Below are 27014 nucleotides of genomic sequence, written 5' to 3'. Positions count from 1 at the left end.
GGGAAAGAGCTGCTGCTCTTGAGGAAATCGTTCAGAGCGTGCTTTGAGCAGCGCCCGCAACACGAGCTACAAAGAGGAAGGAAGCTTTAGTAGTGCTGGCGAGAAGACAATTCTGAATTCCACAATGCGCAAACATTAAAGAAATAACTACTAATTATTTTCTAGGTTATGGTTTTATTAGGCTGCTGATTCAAGCCGTGCATTACAGGGGAGCACGAGTTCTTGGATTTGCAAGATGCCACTAAGGATTTCAGTGGACCCAAGGAGTTTATATCCTTTTCCACAGATGTTTCGTTCTCCTGTCTCAGGTGAGAGCACATCCTCTGGGGCTTGTGAAAAAACTTCTGTATATCTGACTCTTGGCTTTATCAGACACCAAGACTGCATCAAATGACCAAAAAAAAAAAAAAAATTATCCTGGAGTCCTTAACATCGAGCCCCAGCTTCAAACGATGGAGCCTGTGCCACACTGTTTCACACCCAGTAACGCTTCCCAGAAGGCGTAAAAGTGTCACTTGCAAATTGCAAAGTGCCAATTTTAACTTTTAGCTTTCCTGCCTGGTTATAACAAGATTCAATTTACTCCTAAATAGGAAAAACAACATCCTCAAAGAATGGGATTTAGTACAAATTTGGGAAAGTTTTCTTGTTTAAGGCCCCAGGCAAAATATCACTGACCTAAGACTTCACAGAGATTAAAATATCAAAATAAAAAGACAGCAACATACCTGGAGCTAAACCTTTATATCCTGGAAAGCCAAAAGGGTTTTAAATAATTTATCAGCTAACAGTGGACAGGAGGCATTTGTCAGGTGCAACTAACCAAACTCATGTATTTTAAAAACACTTGTACTAGATATTCCAGCAACTTCTGAAGTACTTTGGAACTGCTCTGAATATAACAAATTGTTTACTCCTAAGGTGTTAACTAGAGAGGAAAGACATTTTGTTAACCCAAACACCTGGCAGAATTTGTTCGAATTTCCTGTTTGTATCAGTTTTTTTTAATTAATAATTTAATTTATATTTTAATCATAAGAAATTTCAGACTTCTGAGGATTTCTGCAGAAATGAGGAAACTTCAACTACGATAAAACATTTAAAAAAATATACATATATATGTCTGTGTATATACTTGGCAATACCTGAAGTAGCACCTTAAGACAAATGTCAGCTAAATAGTGTTTGTCTAAATCCTTGCTGAAAACGAACAACCAGACAAAACTCCCCACGAAAGGCCATCATCCCGCCCCTTTCTGCCAAACATATACCACGACTACTTCACGGGTACATTTTCAGACGACTACAGTACAGTACTACCCAGCTTTTCACATATAAATGGGAAGGGGGAAAGAAAAGCTAATGGCCAAAATCATCATCATCCAAAAAAAAAAAAAAGTGAACAGCAAATTCCCTTTAACAGACAGGTTCACCCGAGTTATCTAACAACAGCTAATAATTTTCAGAGCTACGTTACAGGGCTAAATTATCTTTTCAAAACAGGTACAAAAAATATTCACACAAAAGGAAACTTTTTAAAGGAACAGAGGAGGCATGCATAGTTATCGACTGATAAAAATAGAAAAGGGAAGTAATTAAGAACAAGATCTATAGAAAATATTTACAATAGGATGCTGTTATTCACATATAGTGGTACTTACATCCCTGTACAGCCAAATCTACAGCCCAAACCAAAGTCAGATGTGAAAGAAAGCACAACAATGTCAGTGAGTACTAGGACGTAGAACAAGGAAAGTGTACATTTTGTTCTTATTAAAGAAAGCGTTCAATAAATTTGTAGGCATAACATGCAATAGTTTCACATAGAGAAGCTGGCAAATCGAGAGGGAGAAAGCGGTGCAATCCACTCACATCGATGTAGTTGGCATTAATGTAATCTGAAGATGGATCATCTTCAACGGGTTGCAAAATCACCCTGGAGTGGTCATCTGTAAAAACCAAGTGGTTACGGTGCCTTTCGGAAGTGCGAGGTTTAAGTAAGATATTATGGCAAATCATCTAGAAAAACCAAAATCAGCTGGGAAAATCAGCTGGCCTCACAAGTTACAGCCCTTAAACAGTAAATGTTTACACGGCATTGGGAAGAACCATGTTCTCTGAGGTCTCCAACCACTTCAAAAACATTTGCTAAACTTCATCCAGTGCAGCTGAAAGGTACCACACTGATACATGCGGTTAAAGCGACACAAAGAAACCAGGTTACTTGCTCAAAGCCCCTTTCAACACCAGCTCCGCTGATGGTAATCTAGAAAACCAAAAATCCCGATTCCTGTTTCCTTACTTCAACCCCCAGCCTGCTTAAGTTCCTACTGAGACAGTTACAAGAACAAGGAGGTGACCACAGAGGAGTTAGCAATGCGCTCGGGATGCGATGAAGCAGTAACTCGACCCGTTCAGCGACTTCTGCGGTAGCTTCATTCCTGCGTGTTCAATCGCGGTTGTAAAACAGTAACGAAGTGTGAATTAACAGGATTAACATCCGAGTGAGTGCTAGCTCGTCACTGCTACACGTTTACCACAGCTTGCACAACAGAGATGCAAATGTGAAATTCAGCTGGAGTTATAAAAGGAAGCAAGTTGAACTGTGAAGGACCCCCCGCCCCAAAAAAAAACACCAAAAAAACCTGGAAAAGCCACTGTCTTCCTGTGCTTGAGGTATTAGGCAGCTATGCCACCGGAGACTCGTGAGGAGAGAGAGAGCAGGGCACGAGTTACACACGACTACGGCTATCGCTCAAACCACGCACACCAATACTCACATGCTATAATGTTCCCATAGCGGTTCTTTGTTCTGTTTTGATCCTTCTTAGCGACATCCCAAGAAGCTGACTGCCCCTCAAAGAAACTCTATAAATAAAAATGTTCCGAAAGAAAACATTCCGACCATTAATTAATCTCCAACAATAACAGGTTAAAAGAACTGCCCTATCATCACGCAAGCTCAGCTTTGCTCGTCCGCTCTGGTCACCCAGGTGGTGCCATGGTACAGAAATATGTCTAGAGGAGAAGGGAGGGCCTCTCCCTCTGACTGCTACAGGTCAACGGGCAAGTCACTGAGGGACTCCAGAGGGATTTCACATCCTGGAAACGCTGGAGGGCTAAACTTGCTCAGCCATCATCTCATCAGCTGAGAAAGCACCCGGAGACCGATCGCCCTTCTTACAAGACACCATAATATGTGGCCTGGTTCCTACAGCGTTACACTGCTTTCCTCGTATTGCTTAGTAAAACTACGGATTTTCTTCCTACATAGCCACCAGGAGGCCTTCCTCTGCCAACCTTCATCGTTCGTGTTGGTTTTCCTCATATCCCTCCCTCTAGCCACTGGCATCATTATCCTACATTTTTGAACTCTTCCTAAGAAGAGTCTGATCTCTCAGCAGTGACAGAAGCAGCTTTTATTCCTCCTTGGCTTTTTCTTCATTGCCCGTCGACATTTTACAGCTGTTGCAGGTCTATTCTATTCTTGCCTTCCAGATGTGCTCTTAGCCTGATCTGGGTAAGTTACCTCCAGAAAGAACACAGTAGCCATGGAAACAAAACCTTAATGTACACGTGGAAGCCCAAGAGAGGGAAAAGATGTCGTGCACGGTAGTAGAAGTAGCAGCAAGAAGAAGAAAAACACCTGATGTGGCATCGGGGACCACCCTCCCCCCCCCACCCCAGCAGTAGTTGTCACTTGGGCTTTAGCCCTGAAGTTAGGCAGAGCATAACAAAGCGTATTTCAGTAAAAGAGAGGAAAAGAGAATAATATTCTTTTAAAAACCACACATTTATTTATTCCAGTTCTTATGTTACAGTAGAGACAGCTGCAGAAAGGAGAGAAGGTTGAAAACTGAGTCAGAAGAGATTACTTACTCGGAGAAAACTCATTTTAAACCTAGCTGTATTGCGAGCGACCTTGGCAGTACCACTCCCATCCTCCCTGCGTGTCCTGTCTGATATTCTAATCCCAAAGATTAGAACAACAGATTCAGAGATCAGAAGCAACATGAATCTGTACTCATCTTCTACCTCCAGCGCTGGGAATTTTTTTCCTTGTATTTCAACATTAAAGTTGTAAGTAGACATGCTCAGGCAGGTCTAATTAGAACTTCAAGATGTTACTGCCCTTGGCATGTCTTTACTGCTTCTCAGCTGGAGTTTAGGCCCCGTATTGCCCTCCTGAGATGCTATAATAAATCATGAGAGTGCTTCCAGTCAGCGCCTGGTGCAAAACCAGCCAGGTTAAATCCTTCCTTTAACCTAACCCGGGAGAACTGCACTGAAGATGACTCACATAACTAATCACAGCATTTCAACTAAAAAGCAGCAACAAAAGAGTGACAGCTTCTTACAATATGTTGAAAGGATTCGGCAGGGCATGTCTTCTTATACCCTAAGGAACACATGGGTTTTTTCCAGGCACTTGTAAAGGCTCAAACCATTCACTGTTGGGTTACATACAGAGGAACCTTAGGTCTGCTTATCTTTATCTGGTTTGCACTGGAACCCATGACATTTAGTTGCATCCTTCTGCGATGCAACGCAAACAAAAGGCTGCTCCTTTCAAAGGGATTTTTCCTCGCGAAAACTCACCACTGAAGATCTCACCTCATACTCCTCTTTAAATCCATAGCTGTCAGAGGTCTTCATTAGGTTAATATGCTGCAGGAGATCAGCCACCCTGATGGCAGGGTGCAGCTGCCCAGTCTGGTACGGGGATTCTGTGCCTTCGCAGAGGTAACGAGGAACGTCCAGGAGCCGGCTGGACTCTGCTGTCGCACTGTGGTTTTCATCTGCATTCGCAAATAATCAACGCATTAGGTACCGACGGAGCAGTAACACTTGCTGCTATACTTATCAACATCTATTTCCAACCTCTTCCTTCAAAAACACGTCTAATTTCTGAGAAGGTGAAGCACTTACTCTCCAGCACATAAATACTGTGAAGTACATAAAGGAATTTAACTGCAAACACACCGGGAAGTTTGCACTTCTCTGGCCCACAGTAAAGATGTGTGAAGGGCATTTTATTTGAAGCTACAAAACTTTATGACATTAATGTACTTAAGAACTTCAGCCTCTACCACCTAAAGAAACTTTTTAAGTGGCTAACAGGTATCAACAGCAATAGTACACCTTAAACAAGAAATCAGAATAACTCCGCAGAGGCACCAGCACATCATTTGTCTAAAGCCGATGAACAGCACATTGAGATCCCAGTAAAAAAGTGAAGCAGTTATGCTCCTGCTTCAGAACTCCACCTCCGTTTTGGAAGATGAATCAGCACTTCAGAGTGGTCATTTTAACTCAGGTCTTTTAGTAGAGAAGTAGAACTGTTGAGTGTGCTGATTTCAGCTGCAGTGTTTGCTCTGTATAAACAGAGAACCTCCTCTAATGCCCTGGGCTACACCAATCCTCTTATCAACACCCAATGGCAAAGCTGCAAGAAGTGATTACACTTTGTCAATCCTTTCTGTGATTTTTTTTTTTCTTTTTACAATAGCGGTTCAAATGAATATACAGAGGAAGAAAAACTCTAATTGAAACATTTTTGGAAAGTAGCTACTGAAATGAGAAGTGAGTAGCTGACCCCTCCTACACTTCTTTGAAATCCGTTCACCATTTTCCTTGCAAAGCATCCACATTAGGAAGTAAAACAACTCTTGGAGAAAATGAACACCCCAAGAGCTGGATTTTCTAAAATTCCACCAATACGCAAACCCCGTTAATCCCTTCCGAAATGAGATCTCCTGTTGAGAAACTCGATTCTCTCAACTGTCACACGAGTTGCTAATTTCGGTGCATTTATGCCTCACTAAACTGCCTAATAATGTGACGTGCAGCAGTCACTGTTCATTGTAGTGTTATCCACATTAAATCACAGACATTTCAAACCACCTCAGGATTCGCAGTCCTCCCCATTCCTCACAGTGTACTTACCAGTAATAGGCACTTTAACCCATTGAAGCAGCAAAAAACAATGAGTGAACAGAACATAAGAAATTTATTTCAGGACTATATTAGAAAACGACGAAAAGAAAATGACATTAAAAGTTGTTAAAGCTTCACAAAAGGCAACAATGAATGTCATTTTAAAAATATAAGGGCCACGTTATTATGCCATCAGTGTAATGATAGGGAATTGAGAAAGGCAAAATTGTCATACTAACTTAGTGCTAATGTACACAGAATGGAGAGCAGCATTCATAACCTACACATGAAGAAACAGAAACCTAGTACGGCAACAAAAAAATAAGAGCTCCTTATAAAATAACACGGTCTGTAATTCAGAGCCCATAAAATTACGCTCATCTCTAAATAAAAAAGAGGAAAATGGCTTTGTGATGCCTGGCCAAGCAGGAGCTATATGGAGACCAAGAAGGCCAAATGATCGAATTCCAAAGGAACAAGCTTACGGGTACCCAACTCCTCCTACACAGCGTGCCCCAAAGCTTGTCTACGTCTCTCCACGACTTCAGTCCATGCAATGAAAAACATTACCTCTTCCATCTAGCACTGCTTTACTTACTCCAGACTATCACACCCAAAAGAACATCACCAGGAGCTGGAAATGCAGACAGGAACTGTTAAACTGTTCTTTAATTCCTTCTCCTTGCTGGTCACAGCTGCCCGTATCTGCGTCTGCCACAACGCAGTGGCAATAAGCTCACCTTCGGAGTATGCTTGTAGCCTAAACGAGCTATTAGGAATAGCCTGACAGGTATCTCCAGATAGTACCTACGTAGCTTGTAAGTGCCTGAAATAAAGCTAAAAGAGCCAAGAAGATCTTAGAAGAATTTCAGGAGAAGACTCGTTTATTTCTCTTAAGTCCATTGATTTAGTTTCAGTAAATATTCAGAATTACTGAGTCTAACTCTTTGCTCTTTCAGGCAACGGTGCTATCTCACCACCCCTCGTGAATTAAAGCAGCTGGTTAGCTCTCCTTGGGCGCAAGGAGGAAGGCTCCAGCATCTAATTGCTCTGATGCTTATGAACTTCCTAGGACACTACTGTAGTCAGGAGAACGGCATTTGCAATGTCATTGAGAGGAAATGGGCAGAATGAGACTTGAGAAATCGCCCACGTGTTGAGAATATCCAGCTTGACAAGGCCAAAGACGACCCACAAACAGCGATTTGCTGTTGATCTCAGAGGACACTTTATGTGAAGATCTGCAAAGGCTCCTCCTGCCATTACTACCAATATTTTTACCCACAACTTGCCTAATGGGATGGAAAATACCCCGACAAACATGGGCAGAGGACACTCAGCGGTAAGGCACCACAAGCACTTCACGAGTACGGGTTCAGATTCCAAAGCAATCTTGATTATTGGGCAAATAATGCAAAAAATCAACAAGGTGAATTAAAACCGAATGCAACACACTGCGTGTGGGAAAGGGAAGTCGAACATGTAACTACGACATGAAGTGATGGACGGGGTGATGATAACCGTGGTTTTCTCAGGTAACTCAATGCAAGTCAGCGACACAAGCACAACAGAAAAAGACACAATACAGTTCAGGTAGCAGGAGCACCACAAGTAGGGCATGGGGGTACGTATTCCACTCAGCTCAGCATCGAGGCTTCTAAGAACGGTACCTGATTTAGGGCACCACAATTAAAAAAATCTGACCTATGAGTTGGAAAGCGTTCAGAGGAAAAGAACGAGCACAAGTTCAGAAAACATCAGCTACAAGATGATGAGTGAAAGAACCGGGTTTAACTCAACTAGAAGAGAAACAATAGAGGACACGTGAGCCTTGCAATGGATAAAAGACTGTTTTAAAAGGACAGGATTTTCCATGAGTTTCTCAAAAGAAAATGGCTCAATCCCCAGTAATGAAGATTTAGTCTAGATTAGCCTAGTTAGGAAAAGCCAGGAGCGAACACTAGTAATACTCCACACCCGCTCAGTAGTAACTCAGAAAATTGAGCTATGGGTCCCAAACAATACCTGAATTTTATTTGTATTTAGGAGGAGTGAGGCACTGAAAGATCTCACTCCAGGAGCAGAATTCCCTTGTACTAGAAATTTTTAAAACACTATAGACAATCAATTGCCAGAAAGAGTCAATTTATACATATAATGTCTCATCTCACACCAGAAGGGCTTAAATTGCCTCCAGGTCCCTTGAAGCTTTACTTCTAGGAATCTAATTTTCATCTTCAGTTTATACTGATGTCCAGTCACAGATATTTGTCTTTTACCCTAAAAAAACCCCAGCAACTGACTGGAACTGGCATAGAAGTAAGCAGCCGGGTCACTCCCAACATCTCTCCTTCCTTTTAAAGTAACCGCAAAGCTGAAAAACTTAGTAGCTAAGGTCAGCTGAAAGACGTAATCGATAGAGGCATACAGAAATATTCGTACAGAACTTACAGTGTTATTGATTATTCTTGGATATTACAGAATTTTTTACCTTTTCCATTGTTCTTTGCATCCTTGTCAAGCTCTGAGTGCCAAATAACGCTAAATGTGGCTCTGAATTTTATTTTTACTTAACAGAGTTCTAGCTTCACGTGTCAGTTCATTGGGGCTCAGTTTGAATGCTCTGGGGAGAAAAGTTTCAGTATTTTCATTTACCTATTTCCTCATTTATCCTTCAGTTGGCACTGACTAGGAATAACTTCTTAATGAGAACATAAAATAACTTCTATTCTAAAAGCAGCGGCAGTTGAATTCTGAATTGATAAACTGAGTGTAGAGTTATTTTCCGACAACAGCACAGCTGTCTTCTACATAGAACAAGCTGTTTCAACATTCAACCATGCAAGGAGACGGAACTCATGCAGGAATGGATAACGAAGGACAAAGGTCCTCACCTAACACAGCTGTCGGCACAAGCGGGTCATTGGGCACTGCGGGAAAACAAAGCTCATGAAGAAACACAATACCCTCAATTTGTGTATTTGCAAGAATAAAAACATTCAGAGGAAAACCAAGCGATAACTAAACCCCGTTAGCTCTGTTACAGCAGAGAACCAGAATGAACACGTGGTTCCAGAAAGCATCCTGAATAAAAGAGGAATGAAAGGCAGTGGTTTGGGACTTCAGAAATGTAACACTAAAGGCAAAGAGGTTCTTACAGAAATTAAATAAAGCCGACACTACGTGCAATTTACTTTTGAAAGGGCTCCTCCCTCGCCATTGTTCCTTTGCTTCACAATAAAGGTTCACTTTCACAGAACCAACTCCTTTTCCTTTTAAACCCATCCCTCCATGTAACACTTGAAAAGCTCACCTCAAAATAAAATGGTATTTCTTTAAAGTCTTACAGATAATTTTAAAAAATTATATACATATTTACAGTTAATAGCTTTTTTTCCCTAATGTGCAGTGTCAAAGATATTGCTTTTATTGAGTACAGGGAAAATCACAGATACACCAGTGCAAGTGTCTGAGTAACGTTCACAGAATTTTATCATTTGTTATCACAGCCAGAACCGTGCAGAGACAAATGTGCTGTTTTGGACAGAAATGACGGAATTTTGTTCCATTCTGGAAAAAAAAATTAATATATTGACAGCTCTGTGACAAAACTGAGCTCTAGTTCTCAAACAATTTGTCTAAAAATTTGTCTCATAGCAGGAAGCCCCAGAATCTTGGAAGGTTCTTTGCCTCAGCATAGATGATGGTCAGGAGAACCGAATCCTCCAACACTCAAAAAACCCACATCCCTAGGATGCTGGAAAACAGTGATGCCAAACTTCTTCACTACCCAACCAGGAGAGCTGTGGTGGCTGGGGCTCCCCAGTGACGTCAGTCCCTCGGGAAGGCTGCCCACGTGCCTGGCAGCCCCAGCTTGCTAACAGCCATGAAGCCTCCTGATGGATACTTTGTCTGGGATCCACCATAACTTTGCTCAATGTCTTTGCAAACACATCTCCACAAATTTCAGTGCCAATAGGACACCAAGCTTTGGAGAATTTTCAAAAGGTTCCAGACAAAACTGTGCAGGAAAACTCACAGGCTGGTACTAAACTCCCATTTATAACTGGTTATAAGACGCCTAAAAGGCAATCATTCTGCAGGTTGGCAAAGCTTCAATTAACTGAGCAATAAACCCTCCTCCAAAATCCATTTCCCGTGAAACAATCAGGAAAGAACTTTAGAGCCTTAAGTGATGTTTTTGCTCAGGCGTGGTAAGCAGTACAGGAGGGCGAGAGAGGGGAAATGGAGTGCCATTCTCCAAAGACAGCAACTCAGAAGCAGCTCAGATCTGTTTAGAGCCAAGCGAGAAGTCCACGTGGCCGTGAGCAGGTCAGGTTCCCACCAGTTCCGTGGCAGAACCGTCCCTTTGGGAGCTTACACGCTAATTTTGAGGTACTAGAGTCTGCCCGTGGGGTATCTTGCTTTTGTGGAAGACAGCTGGAGGCAGGTGAGCTGGACGGTGGTAGCTACAACCCAGATACTTAACAGAACCCCTAACTGCCAAACTTTGTCAAAACCAGACAGTTGGCAAGCCTACAAAAAAGGAATACAAATACAGAGCAAATACGCAGATACATTAACAGGCTTGTTCCTAAACTTCGCGAACAGCAATGAAAATTGTCACTTTCCTTCTGTTATAATATCCTTACTGCCAAAAGAAAGAAATTAATTTGGACCTCATATTGTTATTCATTACAGACATGGTGTACACAGTAATATTTAACATGCTGGCATTAAATATCCTTACGAGGGAAAACTTCATTTCAGATTTTAATTGAGATCTTCTAGAAGTGTAATATTTTCCCTAGAACAAGTATCAACTGAAAGCACATGTAAATATTTCAGTAACTGCCCACAAACCAATAAGGTGATCATATGAACAACCCCACTCAATCGCTGGGTTTCCTGGTGTTAGTAGAAAACCTGCAGCTTACAACATTTTCCTTAAAATGAGAATTGTTCTCTGTGTCTCCATATTCACCGACACTCCAGAGCACCCATCGCTGTTGTACTTACATCTGGGGCTGAAGTTATGGGAGTCCATAAACGTGATTGAAAGGGGATCCTCTGCGTGCAGGGTGCTCTGGTCAGCGTAACTCCGGTCCATCGCGTTCACCATGTGCGTCATCTCCTGGCGAGTGGTCCCCATGGCGTCCTTACGTTTCTTTGCGAGTTTGCTGCCCAGCCAAAAAAGAAAACCCAAACCACCTTAATATTGGACGAACGCTGAGGGCTGCAATCATCATTGTCTATAATCCTGAGTGACTGAGAAGTTTGGCTGATTTTCCTGCGTGGAATTGATAAAACTACGCACCCTGCTATGGAAGAGCTGCAATCGGGTGTTCTCTGTACGCACAAACGCTGTAATGGAAGCGCTAACTTCTCTACCCTGCTAATATTTCTTTTTCCTGTGGAGTAATTACACTAATATAAACAAATTAGAGAATATAATTACATTTTAACTGAACTGATAAATTAGAAGCATCTGTGCATGCCGTTTTATCAACCATCTCCATTTAAATCTCTGTTTTGATTTTATAAATGGATAATTCATTCCCCTTGCTTGCCTTGTTAGGAAGAAATCACTTAACCTTCTAAACTACTTTGTTAGTCAAAACCCCTGTGAAATAACAAAAGAAACGTAATTACTCAACACGGATTCGTATTACCTTTTCTGTTAAGAGTTGTTCTTCCCATTCCGCACACAAGCTACAATGCGATGCCACACTTTGCTTCTGATACCAAAACTTTGGTTCTTCAAAAAACAAGCAAACCTCTCCTCACCCCTCTCCCCTCTCATGCAGTTTGGGACCATCTTAAATTTTGACGTCAGTGGTCATTAACCACAGAGAGCAGCAACCTGATCTGCACAGCTAACCCCCCCAAATTAAGAGCCAATGCCCTCAACGCGCACCCTGCAGAAACCTCTCTCTATTCCTTCCTTTGGATGAAGAGCTGGAAGCGATTTTTCATCGTCTCCAAAAGTTAGAAGGAAGCAGGTAATCTATTTTAATTACCACTTCAAGCCTACTACTCTTAAAGCACGTATCTGAAGGCGTAGGAAGTCTGCGCAAAGCCCACCTTGGCTCTGCGGGCACACCCATCCGCCTGCTCTGGAACTGCCCTGTTTCACCTGAAGCTGTGACTGCAACGCAGCAGAGAGCCACCCTGCTTCTGTGGGTAAATCTGACACCATGGCGGGGGGAGACACAATCATCACCGGAAATACTGGGGGCTGGAAAAGGTATGTTTAAAGCACGGATTAGCCTCACAAGCTTTTTCTGCGTAAAGTATCATCCCGTTAACTGTTTAGATGGTGTTTTTCTCGCATTTCCCCGACTAAAAAGACTGCTTGCTCCTCCTCTATTCTCCAGTAACTTTTAGTATTCCGTGCTGCAGCAAAAAGAATATTAGTGTACGTTATCCATCCACGTAACGAGTAAATCCACCTGGAAGGACCTACACCACTCTCTAGGGCAGGAAGCACTTCACGGCTTTGCTTATTTAAGAAAATCTTAGAGGATTGTTTCTCAAGTTACTAAAAGTTCACAAGAAGGGGCCACAAGGTAGGATATAGATGGGCAAAGCACCCCTGAGACTAACCAGGAGTCTTTCACACACTTTATTTTGTTCATCAACAGGCTCCCCCTCCCCCCCTTTTTCCCCTCATTTACACATAGACTAACTGGAAAAATCCTACTCAGTAACCCCCTTACTACAAAAATCCCAAAGGCAGTCTCTAAAGCTGTCATTTTTTTGTGAAACCCTCGTGGCGTACAAGGGCTCTGCGTGTATCAGTTGTTCAGTGAAACCCAAAGAACCAGTGAGAGTTGGATGTTGCCCCTAAAATGCTTTATTTTATACATTTACTCCACACATTCCTGTTGACTTAAGAAAAGCTGGTTTAAATGATACTCTGGTCGGACAAGTGAAGACCGTCAGAACTTCCAGAAGTGAAACTGCCTGAGCTTTACAGCTGGTTCCCAATATTCCCAATGCTTTCACATCACTGGCATTGCTACTTCAGACTGGCCTGTCCAGTTTCGAAGCCTTTCGGGTATTTTCTGCACACTGAAGATGGCCTTTTTCTAATGCCACCGCAGAAATGGAACAGAAAGACTATTACATCTCATCTCTTGACTGTATCAAGCCCTTCTTTGAAGCATTGCTTTGAAACAAAACTTGCCAGCTACACTAAATAAATCAACAGCTATTAAGGCTTTCAAGTTATTTGCTTATTACAGTTCTATTATTTCTAATTCTTACACTGTGCTTCGACTCCTGAAAAGGTCTATTGTGTCATAGCACCTCAACCCAAAGCTGCTGGGAAACGGGAGGACAGCTTTGCTGTTCAACAGCTCCCAGGCCCCTCGGGGTTTTGCAACTTCTTCATTTCCTTTCCTCACGCAGCTAAAGGCACATGCAATCGCTGCTTCTGCACAGGTAAGCAAATAGTTCAGTGAAAGAATTCGAGACTGACAGAAAGTGTAAACGATTCTCATTCATTTACATCAAATGATGCTCAAGGATCCAGCTGGGTGAACCTGCACAGGCGGGTGTTTCGCTGGGTGCTGGAGGGGAAAAGCACTCCATTGTAGGATGAAACCGTGCGGTTCATTATCCCGAGCTTAGGCAACTGTTATTTAACAAAGATACAGTAGTCTGTCACAATAAACTGAGGAAAGGCAGTTAGCTAAACCAGCTTAGCTTTTGCAAAATTATTTTTAACTTTGTTTACAGAGGTGAACTACTCCGGCTAATAATGTGGAAGAGGCCCACAATTAGACACCATCAGTTCATCAAAGCACTTGAGTGCCCCCTTAGAGCCCCTCTGAAGTCAAGGGCTTTATTTCAAATTAAGGATGTGTGTAACTGCTTTGCTCCGTCACAGCCAAAACTGCTGCAGCCCTGACAAAAACTCATTCGGCCAATGCATCTACAAAAAAGCCAATTTTTGCTTCAACAAAGCAAAACTTTATGCAAACCAACATCGCAGAGTAAGGTCGACACTTTACAGTGGGTATGCAAAGCACCTCACCAGCGAGAGATGCAGACCAAGCCCTTCCCCCCAAAAATACTGCTGTAAAAAAAACAAAAAAGAGGTTGGTACTGCAGAGGCAGAAGTGCTGCTCTGCCACTCGTAGGGCAGAGACCTGCTTCTAAGGTTTGGCATTCACCTACGATGTGCGTCGGAAAAGCGGTGCACGGGGTCGCTCCCAGCAACTGATAGGCTGAGGAAGAACAATCTGTAATTTCCAAGCAGAGTTCCTAGCTAGGAAATGGGAAAAGAAGGTTTTTCCCCTCGGTGTGATGTGTCGCTGTGAATCACAGTGCAACTGAAATTATGATTACAACAAACTAAAATGATAGTTATGGGAAAAACGGTAGCAAAAAGCAAAAGTCTCAATATACAGTTAGAAATACAATATCCCTTTAAAAAAAAAACCACAGGGTAAGAGTAACAGGAACAATGATACAAGCAATTTTTCAAGCCTGAGAATCACCAAAGGTAACTATCAATAAATCTTTAGGAAAATTAGAGAGACTGTTTTTCTTTTTTAAAAAGGGATACTGCATCTTTAAAACATGTAAAATAGTAAGTCACCCATATTCTACTTACAGATAGTAGGAGTAAGAATAGTAGCTCCTCCTGGCAAGCAAATCACAGACAGTGGAAAAAGAGAAGCAATGGTGAATGAAAAGCGTGACTCTGTCACATTTGATAAAGCAGAGAAATGTGCGATTAAAAAAAAAAAATTGAAAAATTCATGTTTCTTTGGTTAGCATTTCAACTCGCTCATGCACAAACTAGCCTCACTTTGCCATGCAATTAAAAAAAAATACACTAGCATATAAAAATGATTTGTTTTGTAGAAAGATCACTTGAGAAAGTTACATGCTGCGTTTTCATTTATCGCCAAAAAATCGGGAAATTAAATGGGTTGTGTACTTTCAACATGCAGTTCAGCGCAGTAGAATGGTTACCACCGAGATGCCGGGACAAGCCAACAGCTGTGTACAAATCTTGCGCGGCAAACAGGCTTTTTTACTTTTCGGTTACCAAGACTAACGATGGCATTGATCGCTGCAGTCAATCAGAAGACAAAAGGCAGGCCCCTCGTTTTAACGTCGCTATCGGTACACAGGTGTCTGGGGGGACGTTTGGGTGAGTCCCACAGGCAGCCGTATGAGGACACGCGCTGTCGAGGCCGCACGGTCGGTGCGCACCGACATGACACACCACACGCTGCCTGAATGCAAACATATGCTCTCTGTTTCACAACCTTACAGTGGGCAATGCTGATGGAGTCATGCTAAGCGTCAGAAATATGGTCGGATGGAAGGAAATGAAGGACATCTGGAAACAGTCCAACCGTGATTCCAAAAGAAACGTGGCATTGCTCGTTAAAGATGCAGTATCCCTTTTCTTAGCTGCTTTGATTACTCCAGTAAAACTCTGAAGAGCTTCGTTCGGGAAAACTTCAAACCAATTTGTACAAAAGGGTCTAAAACATCTCAAGCTCATGAACAAAACCGCTTGGTGCTCCATTTTTCAATAAAACGCAGTGCTGCATTTCATCAGATTGAGATAGCGATGGCTGCGCGTACAACTTAATGAACCAATGAAAAGGCAGAAACCATTCTTTCTTTGACTTTTCCGTGAAATAAGCTGTGGTCAATTCAGGTGCCAAAAGGGATACTACATAATGGATCAGTGAATGTGTTACACTACGGGAGATGATGCCAACGGGGTGGTTTTCAGACCCGCCGCACCTACGTGAGCGTGTTTATTTTATCTCCGTGTGAATGTGTCAGCGCCTTTACGGCTGTTCCTGGCTTCACTGTGTGGATTGCCCTGATTCACTGGATGCACTGAATTAGCTCAGGTATACAATGATTTCCTCTGCTTTTGATAAGAGCCCTGACTAAAGCTGGTATTAAAAAAAACCAACCAAACCCTGCCCACTCTCCCTAAGTGGGAGGAAGGAACGGCAGACCTACAACGTATGCGATAGACAACCAATTAAACTACCTCGATGAAAAATTGCCAAGCATTAAAGAGTCATTAAACGGGGTAATTTCTCACCTATTTTGAATAAAAAAAAAGCGCAGGAGTTTAGACACATTACGTGCTTTAGAATGATGATCGAGTATCATTCCTACGAGAGTACCGACTTCACGGGTTTGGAAAAGAGAAGGTGGAGGAAAAGGGGGAAATTTTAAAATACCGTTTCATGGACCAGATTAGCTTACTTTCATCGAACGATTCAACAGGGAAAGTACGAGTCTAAAAGGGCTCTGAATGCACGAGGTAAAAAGGGTAGGAAAAACGAACATAGTGAAGTTAAAATTTTTTTTTTCCGTTATCTGCAAAACTAGTCAATCCCCTCTGGAAGTGACCGACAAGAGATCGTGGCACAGTCTCTCTCTCTCTCACACACACACACACAGAGTCTTCTATTACACACAAGGGGACCACTGCAACACACACGGACGAGACAACACTCCCCAGCACATGCCTTGCAACGAAGCTATAAAAGAGAAATTTCTTCCTGACAGCTGAAAAACGACTTCTGTTTTGTGCTTCAGATGTTGTGTAAACAAAGAGAACTGGCTGACCGTGCGTCTCATTTTGCATATGGGTGAGTTGGACCTTTTGCGTATGTGTTAATGCTCAACCACAGAGGTAAGCAACAGCGAAAAGTAAAAGCACTGTTGGGAAAAAAATCACGGATGTAGCTAACTAACACAGAACATTACAGGCATACCTAATGTTTCTAATGCAGACGTTTCTCCTCCAAGTTATATATCTCCAGGGATAATTGTAAAGAGGCAATACATTAAAAAAATCTAATGCAAACCAGTGATTATCACATATAGAATGATCTTACAATTTTCATCTTTTTTTTTCTTAATCTTTACAAACAATAGCAAGCTGCATTTCAGAGGAACGTTCACAACATTTACAAATATACTTTGCATGAAGACTTCTGCCTTAAGGGAACGCGACGCACGCACCGCTGGAAGACCACGGTCCCGTTCTATCCACGAGCAACCGGCCTGCGCCTGCCCAGGGGACCCGCTGGGGCGAGGGTGCACCCAGCGGGGGGAAATGCCACAACTACAGCTGTACAGAGCAGTATCGTGCACTTCTACACCAGGTTAAAGGAGCTGCAACTACTGGGAAGTCAAGACTTCTAAAAAGTGACCGAGCCACAGGATAGCATTTGGGAGCATCTGGCTGACGCCAGAAGATGGCGATATTGCTCACTAAGAAAACACTGAAAAAACTAAAATTCATTCAAATTAATACACTTTTCAACAATTTCATGCACTAAGGACTCGCTAGATAATTTTACAGCGATGCGGTATGACTCTTAAGAAAAAAAGCTCCAGGTTTACAAGAGCATAGAGGTATAAAATTACATTATTTTGCAAGTTGGATAACATACAGATACAAATAACTCATTAGAGCTGCATATAAAAATCAAATTCATTAGGTGATTACAACATGAAAAGTGCAGTAAGTTATTCTTTTTTTCTTTGCTTTTAAAAAATAAAAAGCTCCACGAGTTTCAATTCTACCCGTTTTAATATTCCGTACATTCCTCCAACCACAACTTAAAACTACTTGGAAATAAGTAACTGTCAGAAAATATATAGCTACTGGATCTCAAATACACAGGAATTCTTCTTTTAAACCTGTCATCGGAGTCATGGCAAAAGCACCAGGAAACCCAAAAGCTCATCCAAAAACTGATGTGAGCTACTGTTCCTGAAACTTTTTTTTTTAAAGACCTGGAAAAATACCCATTTAGTTATTGTTTGACACGGAGGAAAAAAAAAAAGAGGGATCAGCACAGATCATTTTCTTACCTTTTTTTGACGATCAATATGACAACAAGGAGAAGTAGGATGAATACCAGAATTCCAGCACTAATTCCTGCTATTTTCACCACTCGATCTGTTTGTTTAGCGGGATCCGGAATCACCTCAGGTTCTTCTGTTGCTGCTGCTAAATGAATCAAAAAAGAAGTCGCTTAAACGTGAGACAAGGAAATCATCATCGGTGGTTATTCCCCAACAGTAGCCAGAATATAGGTATGGGCACGGTGTGTTTATCCGTCCACACAACTGCAAATAGACACACCGTATATTTAAATCTCTGTGCCACGTACTTGCAACACCAAGTGCATGACTCTGTGTGTGTAAACGTGCATATGTATAAAATCTTCAAGTATACAGAAGGGTAGATGATTCTGGATTTCCAAACAAAGCAGGAGACAAAGCAGAGACAATCTATCAAGTACATCCTTCCTTTCATGGTTTTTTTTTTTTTCAGATATTAAATATGGAACAGATAACATTGACTAGCCAGATGATGTTAACCAACAAACAGTCAATTAATCTTCCTTTCCCAAGCCCACCCAGCATTCTAACTTCTAGTCCTTCCCTCCTTCACCCAGTTTCAGTCCATTTTTGTGTATTAATTCACCTTACAGCATCTGGCCTGAGATCTGCCTTCTACTGGGAATTCTGATTCTCCAAATAAGGCCACTCATAAAACCAAGCCTAAAGTCAGCAGTACTTTTATTTCTGTTTATAGGCCTTAAAAAAAGATAAATTGCTGTTCTACACAGAGGTGAAACCGCACTGTAACGCAGCTGAGCAGGCTGAGGCCACAGCTTACAGCAGACAGGAAACCAGAGCAGACCTAAGAGCTGCAGCCCTTTGGTCCGCGCCTCTCTGCACTGGTGTAGGAAGGATCAGGAACACGGGGTTTTCCAGCCTGGCAAAAATACCTAAAAATGTCCACAGGTTTCAGCCAGGGTTGAAATGCTGCGAGCTCTGAGGGTCTTTGGTTCTCTATTTCTTGGGTTTTTTTAAGCTGTGGTTTAGCATTTCGCCTTCTCCCTGCTCACCAGCGTGGATGGGTACGTGTGCTCGCTCACCCTCTGACCCTTCAGATGCCACTGAACCTGCTCCTGCTCACAGCAGCTGCATGTGGAGTAGCTACGAGCTGTTGGTACCACCACCCCCATGTCATTACACAGAACTCGTCCTTTACTCTGAAACCAGGATGGCCCTCCACAGGCCACCCAAAGAAGCAGAATGAAAAATGAGATGAATGAAGCCACACCAGAGGAAAGCTGCCACTCCCCTGAAAATCTGCTCCACAGGCCAGTGCAGTCAGAACCAGGGATAATTGGTATCTAATACTTGCTGGTTTTCACCCGGTTACTCAGACCATTTCTGTTCAGGTTCCATGTGCAGGAACCTACATTATCTTTTGAGGGAAGGACTGTGCTGCTGTTTAAAATCACTATTGCTTGTTTCTGTAACCTCCACCTCAGCAGCATCTGAACCACTTACTATAACAACTTGTCCTTAGAACAACCTTCTGAGTCAGGAACGTGCTCTCTTCCAGGCACGCGTGCGAGACCCAGGCAGACAGTGAGAGATCTGGCAGGGCTTTAATCACAAAACTTAATCATCATCATCAGACTTCATCAGCATAATCATCTCTCTCCTCTACAGCTTGAACTCTATCTGCTGAGAAATACTAACTGCTTCCTCCTTAGTGTAAATACATGCCTGCACGCACTCTTGCATACATAACTGTGCAGGCTCAGTGCTATGTATTTTCTTTGTATTCTGCGTGTCGTCGAGGTGTCTGGGAGTAAGAGTCAGGATCAGGTAAGTAAGTGGTGCGCGAATGTGTAGCTGCATACACACGACCCATACTCACATGCAAGCCACAATTAGTGCTGGATACACACATGCTGCAGCTTAACCGACTTTTGAGGTGGAATTGGAAGAACGGATTTTCAACGCTTAGAATGAATCAACTCCCAGTCTACTATTGGCTGGGCTGGACGTGACAAATACGAATGAACATTTGATAAGCGGTAGAGTCAAAAGGCCAATCAGTAGAGTCAAAAGACCAATCAAAGCTAAACCATAAATGGCTCTATGTGCCAACGGGAAAAAAACTTTCACATTTGCTCTCTGGGGTGCTGAGAAATGGCAAGGACGTGGGAAGGATAGAGGGAAGCACGCAGGAGTGCCATAGTCACTGTGTTTGGATTCACTACAAGCACAACTTGAGTGCAGCTGACTAGCTCTGACCTAGCCAGGAACTGCTCAAGCTGCAAAATAACTAAGGCTCGAGCAGGAGATGCAGTCATGTGGATGGAGATTTAAGGCCTTTAAGGTCTTTGAGAGATCTCAAAGTATGAATCACAAGCATTGGATGTGACCTGAAGACAGCCTTCAAAAGCGGAATGCTCAAGAATACATCCAGAAGTACCGGGTTTGAGCCTTGACCAGGACAGTGGTATTTTCACAGGCATACTAGTAAGAGATGAGAGAAGAGCGGAAAGAACGAGAGACCTGACTCACGCTTCCCTGAAGGAAGACAGAACCCTTATCGCTTGAGAAAGGAAGTGGCAAGAGAGGTCCTTCCGAGAGCTGTGTTTAAAATTATTGCTTGGCCATGCACCACGTTATTTCATTCAGAAAAAGTTACCTTGGAGAAATAACCGTGAAGTTCTCAGGAAACCTGAAGGAAAGGTTCCTGAGAGAGTTTACTTACTTGCCTAACTTAAGCTATTTTGATAGATGTTCTGTACAAGACCACAGAGTTTGCGTCAACAGTATCTGTTCAAAACGCAGCACTCTGCCCAAGCTTGTCCATTTATTCTGGTTTCCTTACACTAAGGGGTTTAAAGGAAGGGACAGTAACTCATTCCATGAACCCTAATGCTGCCTATGAGCTGGTGCCCACTAGAAATGAACCAGACTCCTGAATTAGTGGAGAATAACCACAGAAACCTTGGGCCTATGTGATAACCTTACGTGCATAAATCGGGGTCTCCCGACTGCTGATTGTACGAGGACTGTGGCAGCAAGAGAGACTCCGCATAGTCCGAGAATTTACTCTCTTTATCCTCCAGACTACAAGACCATCGGGATTTTGCCGTCCTCTGAAGTGGCTCTTCTATAGGCTGAACTGATGGTTTTGCCAGTCAAAGCAACTCCGCAAGGTCAAAGCTTCACCAAGGGCACATCTTGCCTAACCAACCTAGTAGCCTTCTACGATAGAGTGGCTACATCTATTTGTAGTGGACAAGGGAAGAGCTATTGATGTCATCTACTTTGACAGGGTCCCCCACAACATCCTTCTCTCTAAATGGGACAGATACAGTACTTAAAAATCAATTTATTTTAAGTGCTACATATTTCTGAACAAAGTAGAAATAGTCTGAAGTTATTTAAGTTATAAAACCACCTGCTTTACTAATTCCTAGAATTCCTTTTTAATAATCTAGGCCTGCAATTCTTTCTTACATCTTGAATGGCAGACTGTATTAAAAGGCAATTTATCGATTTGAAAAAGAACCTTATGTGTTTAACAGAATGGTGATCATACAAAATGGACTTTCTATCGGCTATTAATTCCTTTGGCCAGCCTTACTCTAACGGACCTTCAATTAAGTGTTAATTTTTCACAATTTGAGCACATAAGTCTAAGAAGAGATAGACCTACCGTTACCAAGCAGCGCAAAGTCATCTCGCAGAAAACTTCAGAAGAGTTACTGATCTGAAGCGGAGAGTTAACTGCACTTTCCCTTCCTATAAGAACAGCTGCCTCCACAGAAGATTTATGAGCTCGACTGGGAGGAGAACACTGGATTTAGCAACTCATCCACCCGCCTTTCTTCCGAGCTAACAAACAGTAACAGCAACCACATTCCACAGACCCGTTCACAAATTGCACAAAACAACGCGATCCAGCGACTCTGGCTCTGCACGTTGCCAGTAATAATCACCACAAAAGAAGTTGCCTTCTGTGTTTTCATAGACCCTTAAGGATAACGTACCATCGTCTGAATTCCGAGATCAACAGCGCGAGGTTCAACTGTGAACAGCACTGAATTAGATGGGGACTGCTAACACTCCCAGGGACAGTCAAATGGTACATCGTTGGTGAGGTACAGTCCATCTTATTCTCACCATCTCCTGATGTACTTAACGTACTTAACTTTTTAAAATCTCGTTTTTAAGAAAAACACCTAAAAATCCAACACCTACTTCTAAAACCGAGTCTACGCATAATATTCATCGTTAATTCTTTAAGTATACCATCGCATAAGGAATCCAGTCACGGCACATATTGCTTTCCTGTCTCCTCCTTCCTTCTGTGGCTCAGAATTTACACACAGCCTTGCAAAATTGTCAGAGAATTTATGAGTCTCAGCACAAAGTCTATTCACCTATACCTTCCTAAGGAGATGGTGCTGGAATCGAGATAATCACATTCTACTCGCTCATCCCAACAAAATTATTCAAGCAGAGAGTTCTGGTAGGATTTTGCAGGGCTGCCTGTATGGTACCACTCAGAGAGCAGCCAGCCTTCTAACGGAGAGCTTTTAAACCAGAGGTTTCGAACGAGATTTTATATGCAACCTTTTCACCACACCATTTGACTCCCTTAACATCCGCAGCATTTTCTGCTGGGTTTCCTTTGCGCAAGCGAGAGAAGGAACTCCGTTTTATGCATTATTAAAGCTGCTATTTTATTACGCTGCATTTTCTTTGAATGTTAATTTCTGTTTACGGCAGATCTTTGAATTCGCACAAACTGGCGTTATTGCCGCAGAGCTTGATATTCAAAACAGCTCCGCTTGAGATCACCTGTTCTGCACCTTTGCTATGAGGCATTCAAAACCTTTTAATTAAACCCAGCCATGACACCTGAATGCGCTCGACAAGGTAACATCAGGATAGCATCAAAAGAAACTGGAGTTCCAGCCAGCTCTGCAGATATGTCCCTCCACCACCGGAGGAAAGAGCTCTTTGAGGAACTATGCAAGATTCTCTGATGATTATTTTCCTTTAGATTGGTCTGCCCTGCATTTTAATCCTCTGCCCAGAAAGCCCGCTCTGTCTCCATCAGCTTTGTTACTGCTTTGCCAGAATGATAATCATTGTGCAATTAAGGAAATTTTTAGAAGTCTGGAAGTTAATTGATAAATTCAAGTCCAGAGAGAGAAGATCCATAACCCCTTTTAGCTTAATTATGTAAAAAAGAAAAGAAGTCCGAGCTGATTCTCTTCGACAAAAACACTCCAATGTGCACTTTGCAGGATGGGGGAGACGGGATGTGCAACTTGTTCCAGCACACTATGCCATGATTTGTGAGGTCTTACGGATGTCCTCACATGACTCAGTTTGGCACACTGCTGGCCTCTCTTTTCCAGGTCAAAAGCTGGAGTTACATTTACTGGGAAAGGAATCCTCACAATTTTCTTCTCTCCCCAAAGAGCTTCTCTTTTGGAGTGCACCTTCTGGGTGATGAAGGCATGCCAGACACTCACTGGGGTTTGGGTACGGTTCAGCTGTTGCTTCCAGTCTCTAAATCACAGCTTTTTAGGGTAGCATTATTTTTAAAAAGAGTAGCATTTGATTATGAACCGACGTGATTCCCTGAGCCATGCTTTGAAGTGTCACGTTCATCCCTGTCACCATGGTAACCAGGGTCCACGGCTGCCCCAAGGAAAAAAGTTTACCAGGCACTGATGGGTAAAGGGGGGATGCCTGGCACCACCACCCTCTTCTCCGCACCCACCCTGAAAGAGGGGGGTGACGAGGTGATGCTTAGATAAAATGTGCTGCCTCACTTTGTGTTGCAACATACTGTGCCCATCTTCGTCCTCAGGCATAGGCCTTGCCGGGGGAAACGTGGAGGCGTCGCAGAGGCGGTCCTCAAGGTCCCAAAGCTTTTTGGTGTTATAAGTTAAGCCCTCATATGAAAAAAATTTAGATACTACTGCTCTCCACATAAAAGGTCATAGCTGCAGAAACGGATGGAGACACCGCTCCAGTGGCCCCTGGGGCTCCTTCCAAAAGAGCTTTTTGATCCCACTCAAAGGATGGCCGATGTGCAAAAATGAAATAAATATGACTTCAGGCTACCCTCTAGACAGATTTGGGATGGTGTAAGATGCCGTAGAAGTTAAGCATAGGAAGTCCCACAGATGACTGTGCAAACAAACATGGTACTAGGTAAACAGGTGACCACCTGCTTACACATCCTGCTGCCAGATAACACAGAAAAATATCCTGAGCTTGTGCTACTTCATGCTTTTTAAATGATGAACATGCAGCTTATAAATATTTATATGCATTTTAATTCATTAAACAAACTAGCACAGCGTATCTTGCCATACAATAATGAGAATGCTACCTGGAAATTCCAGTATATTATACACATTTATACATGAAAGACTGTTTCCTGACTGATGTTGTTAAGCCCTCACAAGTTCAGATATATATTGTCTTGATAAGTCACACGTAATAATAACAATTCAAAACAAAAATATCAATCCCCTCTTTACCACTCTGCTGGACTTTCCAATCAATTCATTGACGGGTACTCTGGCACGAAACTACAAGGAACCCAGAATCAGGTGAACCAAGTGTCTGCTGCTACTAGCGACTGAGACTAAAATTAACGAGGACTTACTCTTGAAATGTTCCACTGAGAAGCAATTTAAACTCACAGTGACTACTCCGAAAACAGTAATGACCATGAATTTATTACCACTTCGGAAAGAGCTGACCTTAAAAGATGCAGAAGTATCAGGTGAAGAAAGTGCTGAATCCGTTCGCCTCACTGGCTGTGAAACCTCGGACACATGCAGACGAAGAGCACCAAGGCAGGGACAATGCTGAGGAGACAATGTTCCAGCAAGACTCTGCCCTGCTCTCCGCAGGTCACGTTGAGAGCAGCTTAGTGCCTTCAAAGCACTTCTACGACATCTGCCACCAAGACGTACTACTTGTGCGTGTACTTTGTAGGCAGTTTACTGTCTTTCAAAGTACGCCAAGGATAGAATTCCGTCGTAGGGAATGAAGATGTTCAGTCAGCTTATAACCTACGGGTTGTAGCTTTTGATTTGCAAGTTATTATCCTCGTGCACAACGCGGCTGCCTATGCAGAGATAACAGAGCTGGCTTTAAGCGAGCCAACTCAGTGACGCAAGCGTGTCCCCAGGACACAAAAAGCTCTGGGTGAATACAGATGGCAACTGGGACACAGTATTTAACACCGAGGAGGAAGCTGAAGCTACGCGGTCAGCTCCTAATTCAGTTGTGTTAACCAGGACAGGACACAAGACAAAAGCATGGGCTAAGGCTTCCGAAAGGGCACCTCTCAAATCAAAGGGCAAACTCCAAGGTCAGAGAAACACAGTCCTTCCCTGTGTCAGAATTATAGAATCGGTCTGGTTGGAAGACACCTTTAACATCAAGTCCAACCGTTCCCCCAGCACTGCCCGGTCCCCACTGCCCCCTGTCCCTCAGCAGCACCTCCACACGGCTGGGAAACCCCTCCAGGGATGGGGACTCCACCACTGCCCTGGGCAGCCTGGGACACGCCTGGACAACATTTTTGGAGAAGAAATTGTTCCTCATGTCCAACATAAACCTCCCTTGGTGCCACTGGAGGCCATTTTGTCTCAACCTGTCGGCTGTTCCTGTGGAGAAGAGACCGACCCCCCTTCGCTCCAACCTCCTGTCAGGGAGTTGTCGAGAGCATGAGGGTCTCCCCTGAGCCTCCTTTTCCCCAGGCTGAACCCGCCCCGGTCCCTCAGCCGCTCCTCTCTGCTATCTGGCAGTGGCACTGCCCACGAGAGGGGAGACTCCTCGCTGCTGCAGCCCGTGTCCGGGTGCAGCCGGCAGAGCCGTACCGTGCCTCGGGAAGTGCCAACTCCCAAACGCACGGAACAAACGAATTCGCTGGGTTTACACGGTGGAAATGCATCTTGTGGATAAATTGGAGTTTATTCATTACGGTGACAACTGAAAACCTGACGTTAGTCACTGATGCCTCAAAATCCATGAGACACCCTTTTTACTCCCCTCCCTTTCGAGCCTGTCTTACCTTTAAAAATAGAGAACAAATACTGGAGTGGATCAGATGACTGTATTTCAGGGGCTTGAGGCTGTGTTTTTTCAATCTTTGAAGTTCCCTCTCGGGTCTTCATTTCAAAACTGTCACCAGCAGTGCAAAGGCTGGAAAAATCCTAATCTGTACGAGAACTCCGGTTTTAGAAAGCTACAGCATCTCCTAAAAAATAAATATTGGAGAATACTGCTTGTCTCAAAATACCAGGTCTCATCCCATAACAGCTGCATGTTTGAAATGCTGGAAAAAAGTGAGAGAAATACCTAATCCAATCTTTTTTTATTTTGAAGTCTAGTTAATTTTCTGCATCTTGGGAAAAAAAAAAAAATCAGTATTCAGAATAACACTTAGGTTAAGCCACGATGCATTTCTTTCAAGTAGCCAGTACGGAAGTAAAGACTCAAACCAAACTTTTTCATTGCATGTGCACTAACGGTCCTTGAAAAGGGTACGTAAAAAATACAATTGTAGAAATACATAACATGCAGCCTGTAACATATCGGGCTGAAACAAGGAAATCCAAACCACTATTTCTCCCTTATTTTCTGGAAAGGGGAACTGGTGGAGCATGGGCCCCTACCGCTCTGATCCACGTGATCACAACGTTTTAGCCACAGCTTGTTGCATGGACTGTTATAATTTATTACGGTCACTGTGATTACCTCGGAAGCGCAGTGGGGCTCGTGTCAGACCTGTCGGAGCATTTTTTCCCTGAGGACACAGAAAGGCAGCCAGACTTTCGGTAAGGGGACAACTTACGAAGTTTTTTTTAGGAAAAAGGAAAAAGTGTTAAGTGTTTGGCCACATTACAAACGAATCAACTTTCAAGAACAAACAGTGGGATTTCAAACATTTTTAAAAATAAATTCTCGCTGTTAGTTACAAAATTTCAACTATGTAAAACTGCATTAAAAATTTATTTGGCTTGGACAATGACTCCCATACAGATTATTAGCTCATAATTAAACCGGAAAAGAAAATTCTATAAAAGTGATGTTTGGTAACAAACATACAAAATACTTCACCTTTCCACCAGGTAACGTGTAAGAAGTTTAGCAGAGAAAGTCCGTTATAGTGATCGTTATCATTTATACACACACAC

At 42.8% G+C, this 27014-nt stretch overlaps 1 protein-coding gene across 1 annotated transcript in view; it reads right to left on the bottom strand.

The window, feature by feature from the left end:
* The window catches only part of PTPRK (protein tyrosine phosphatase, receptor type, K), a gene marked incomplete at its 5' end in the record, with an annotated part of 82304 nt that overhangs the window by 18600 nt on the left and 36690 nt on the right, over positions 1-27014 (bottom strand). Inside the window, 8 exons of the mRNA XM_010135812.1 lie at positions 1662-1679; positions 1873-1949; positions 2781-2868; positions 4615-4799; positions 5947-5958; positions 8832-8867; positions 10957-11117; positions 17818-17956. Of these exons, the coding sequence (XP_010134114.1) occupies positions 1662-1679; positions 1873-1949; positions 2781-2868; positions 4615-4799; positions 5947-5958; positions 8832-8867; positions 10957-11117; positions 17818-17956 (716 nt within the window). The remainder of the gene's footprint in view (positions 1-1661; positions 1680-1872; positions 1950-2780; positions 2869-4614; positions 4800-5946; positions 5959-8831; positions 8868-10956; positions 11118-17817; positions 17957-27014) is intronic.

The sequence above is a fragment of the Buceros rhinoceros genome, unplaced genomic scaffold (genome assembly GCF_000710305.1).
Source record: "Buceros rhinoceros silvestris isolate BGI_N320 unplaced genomic scaffold, ASM71030v1 scaffold4485, whole genome shotgun sequence".
Taxonomy (NCBI): Eukaryota; Metazoa; Chordata; class Aves; order Bucerotiformes; family Bucerotidae; genus Buceros; species Buceros rhinoceros.
The sequence above is the reverse complement of the archived record's forward strand: the minus strand, read 5'-3'. Positions and strand labels throughout refer to the sequence as shown.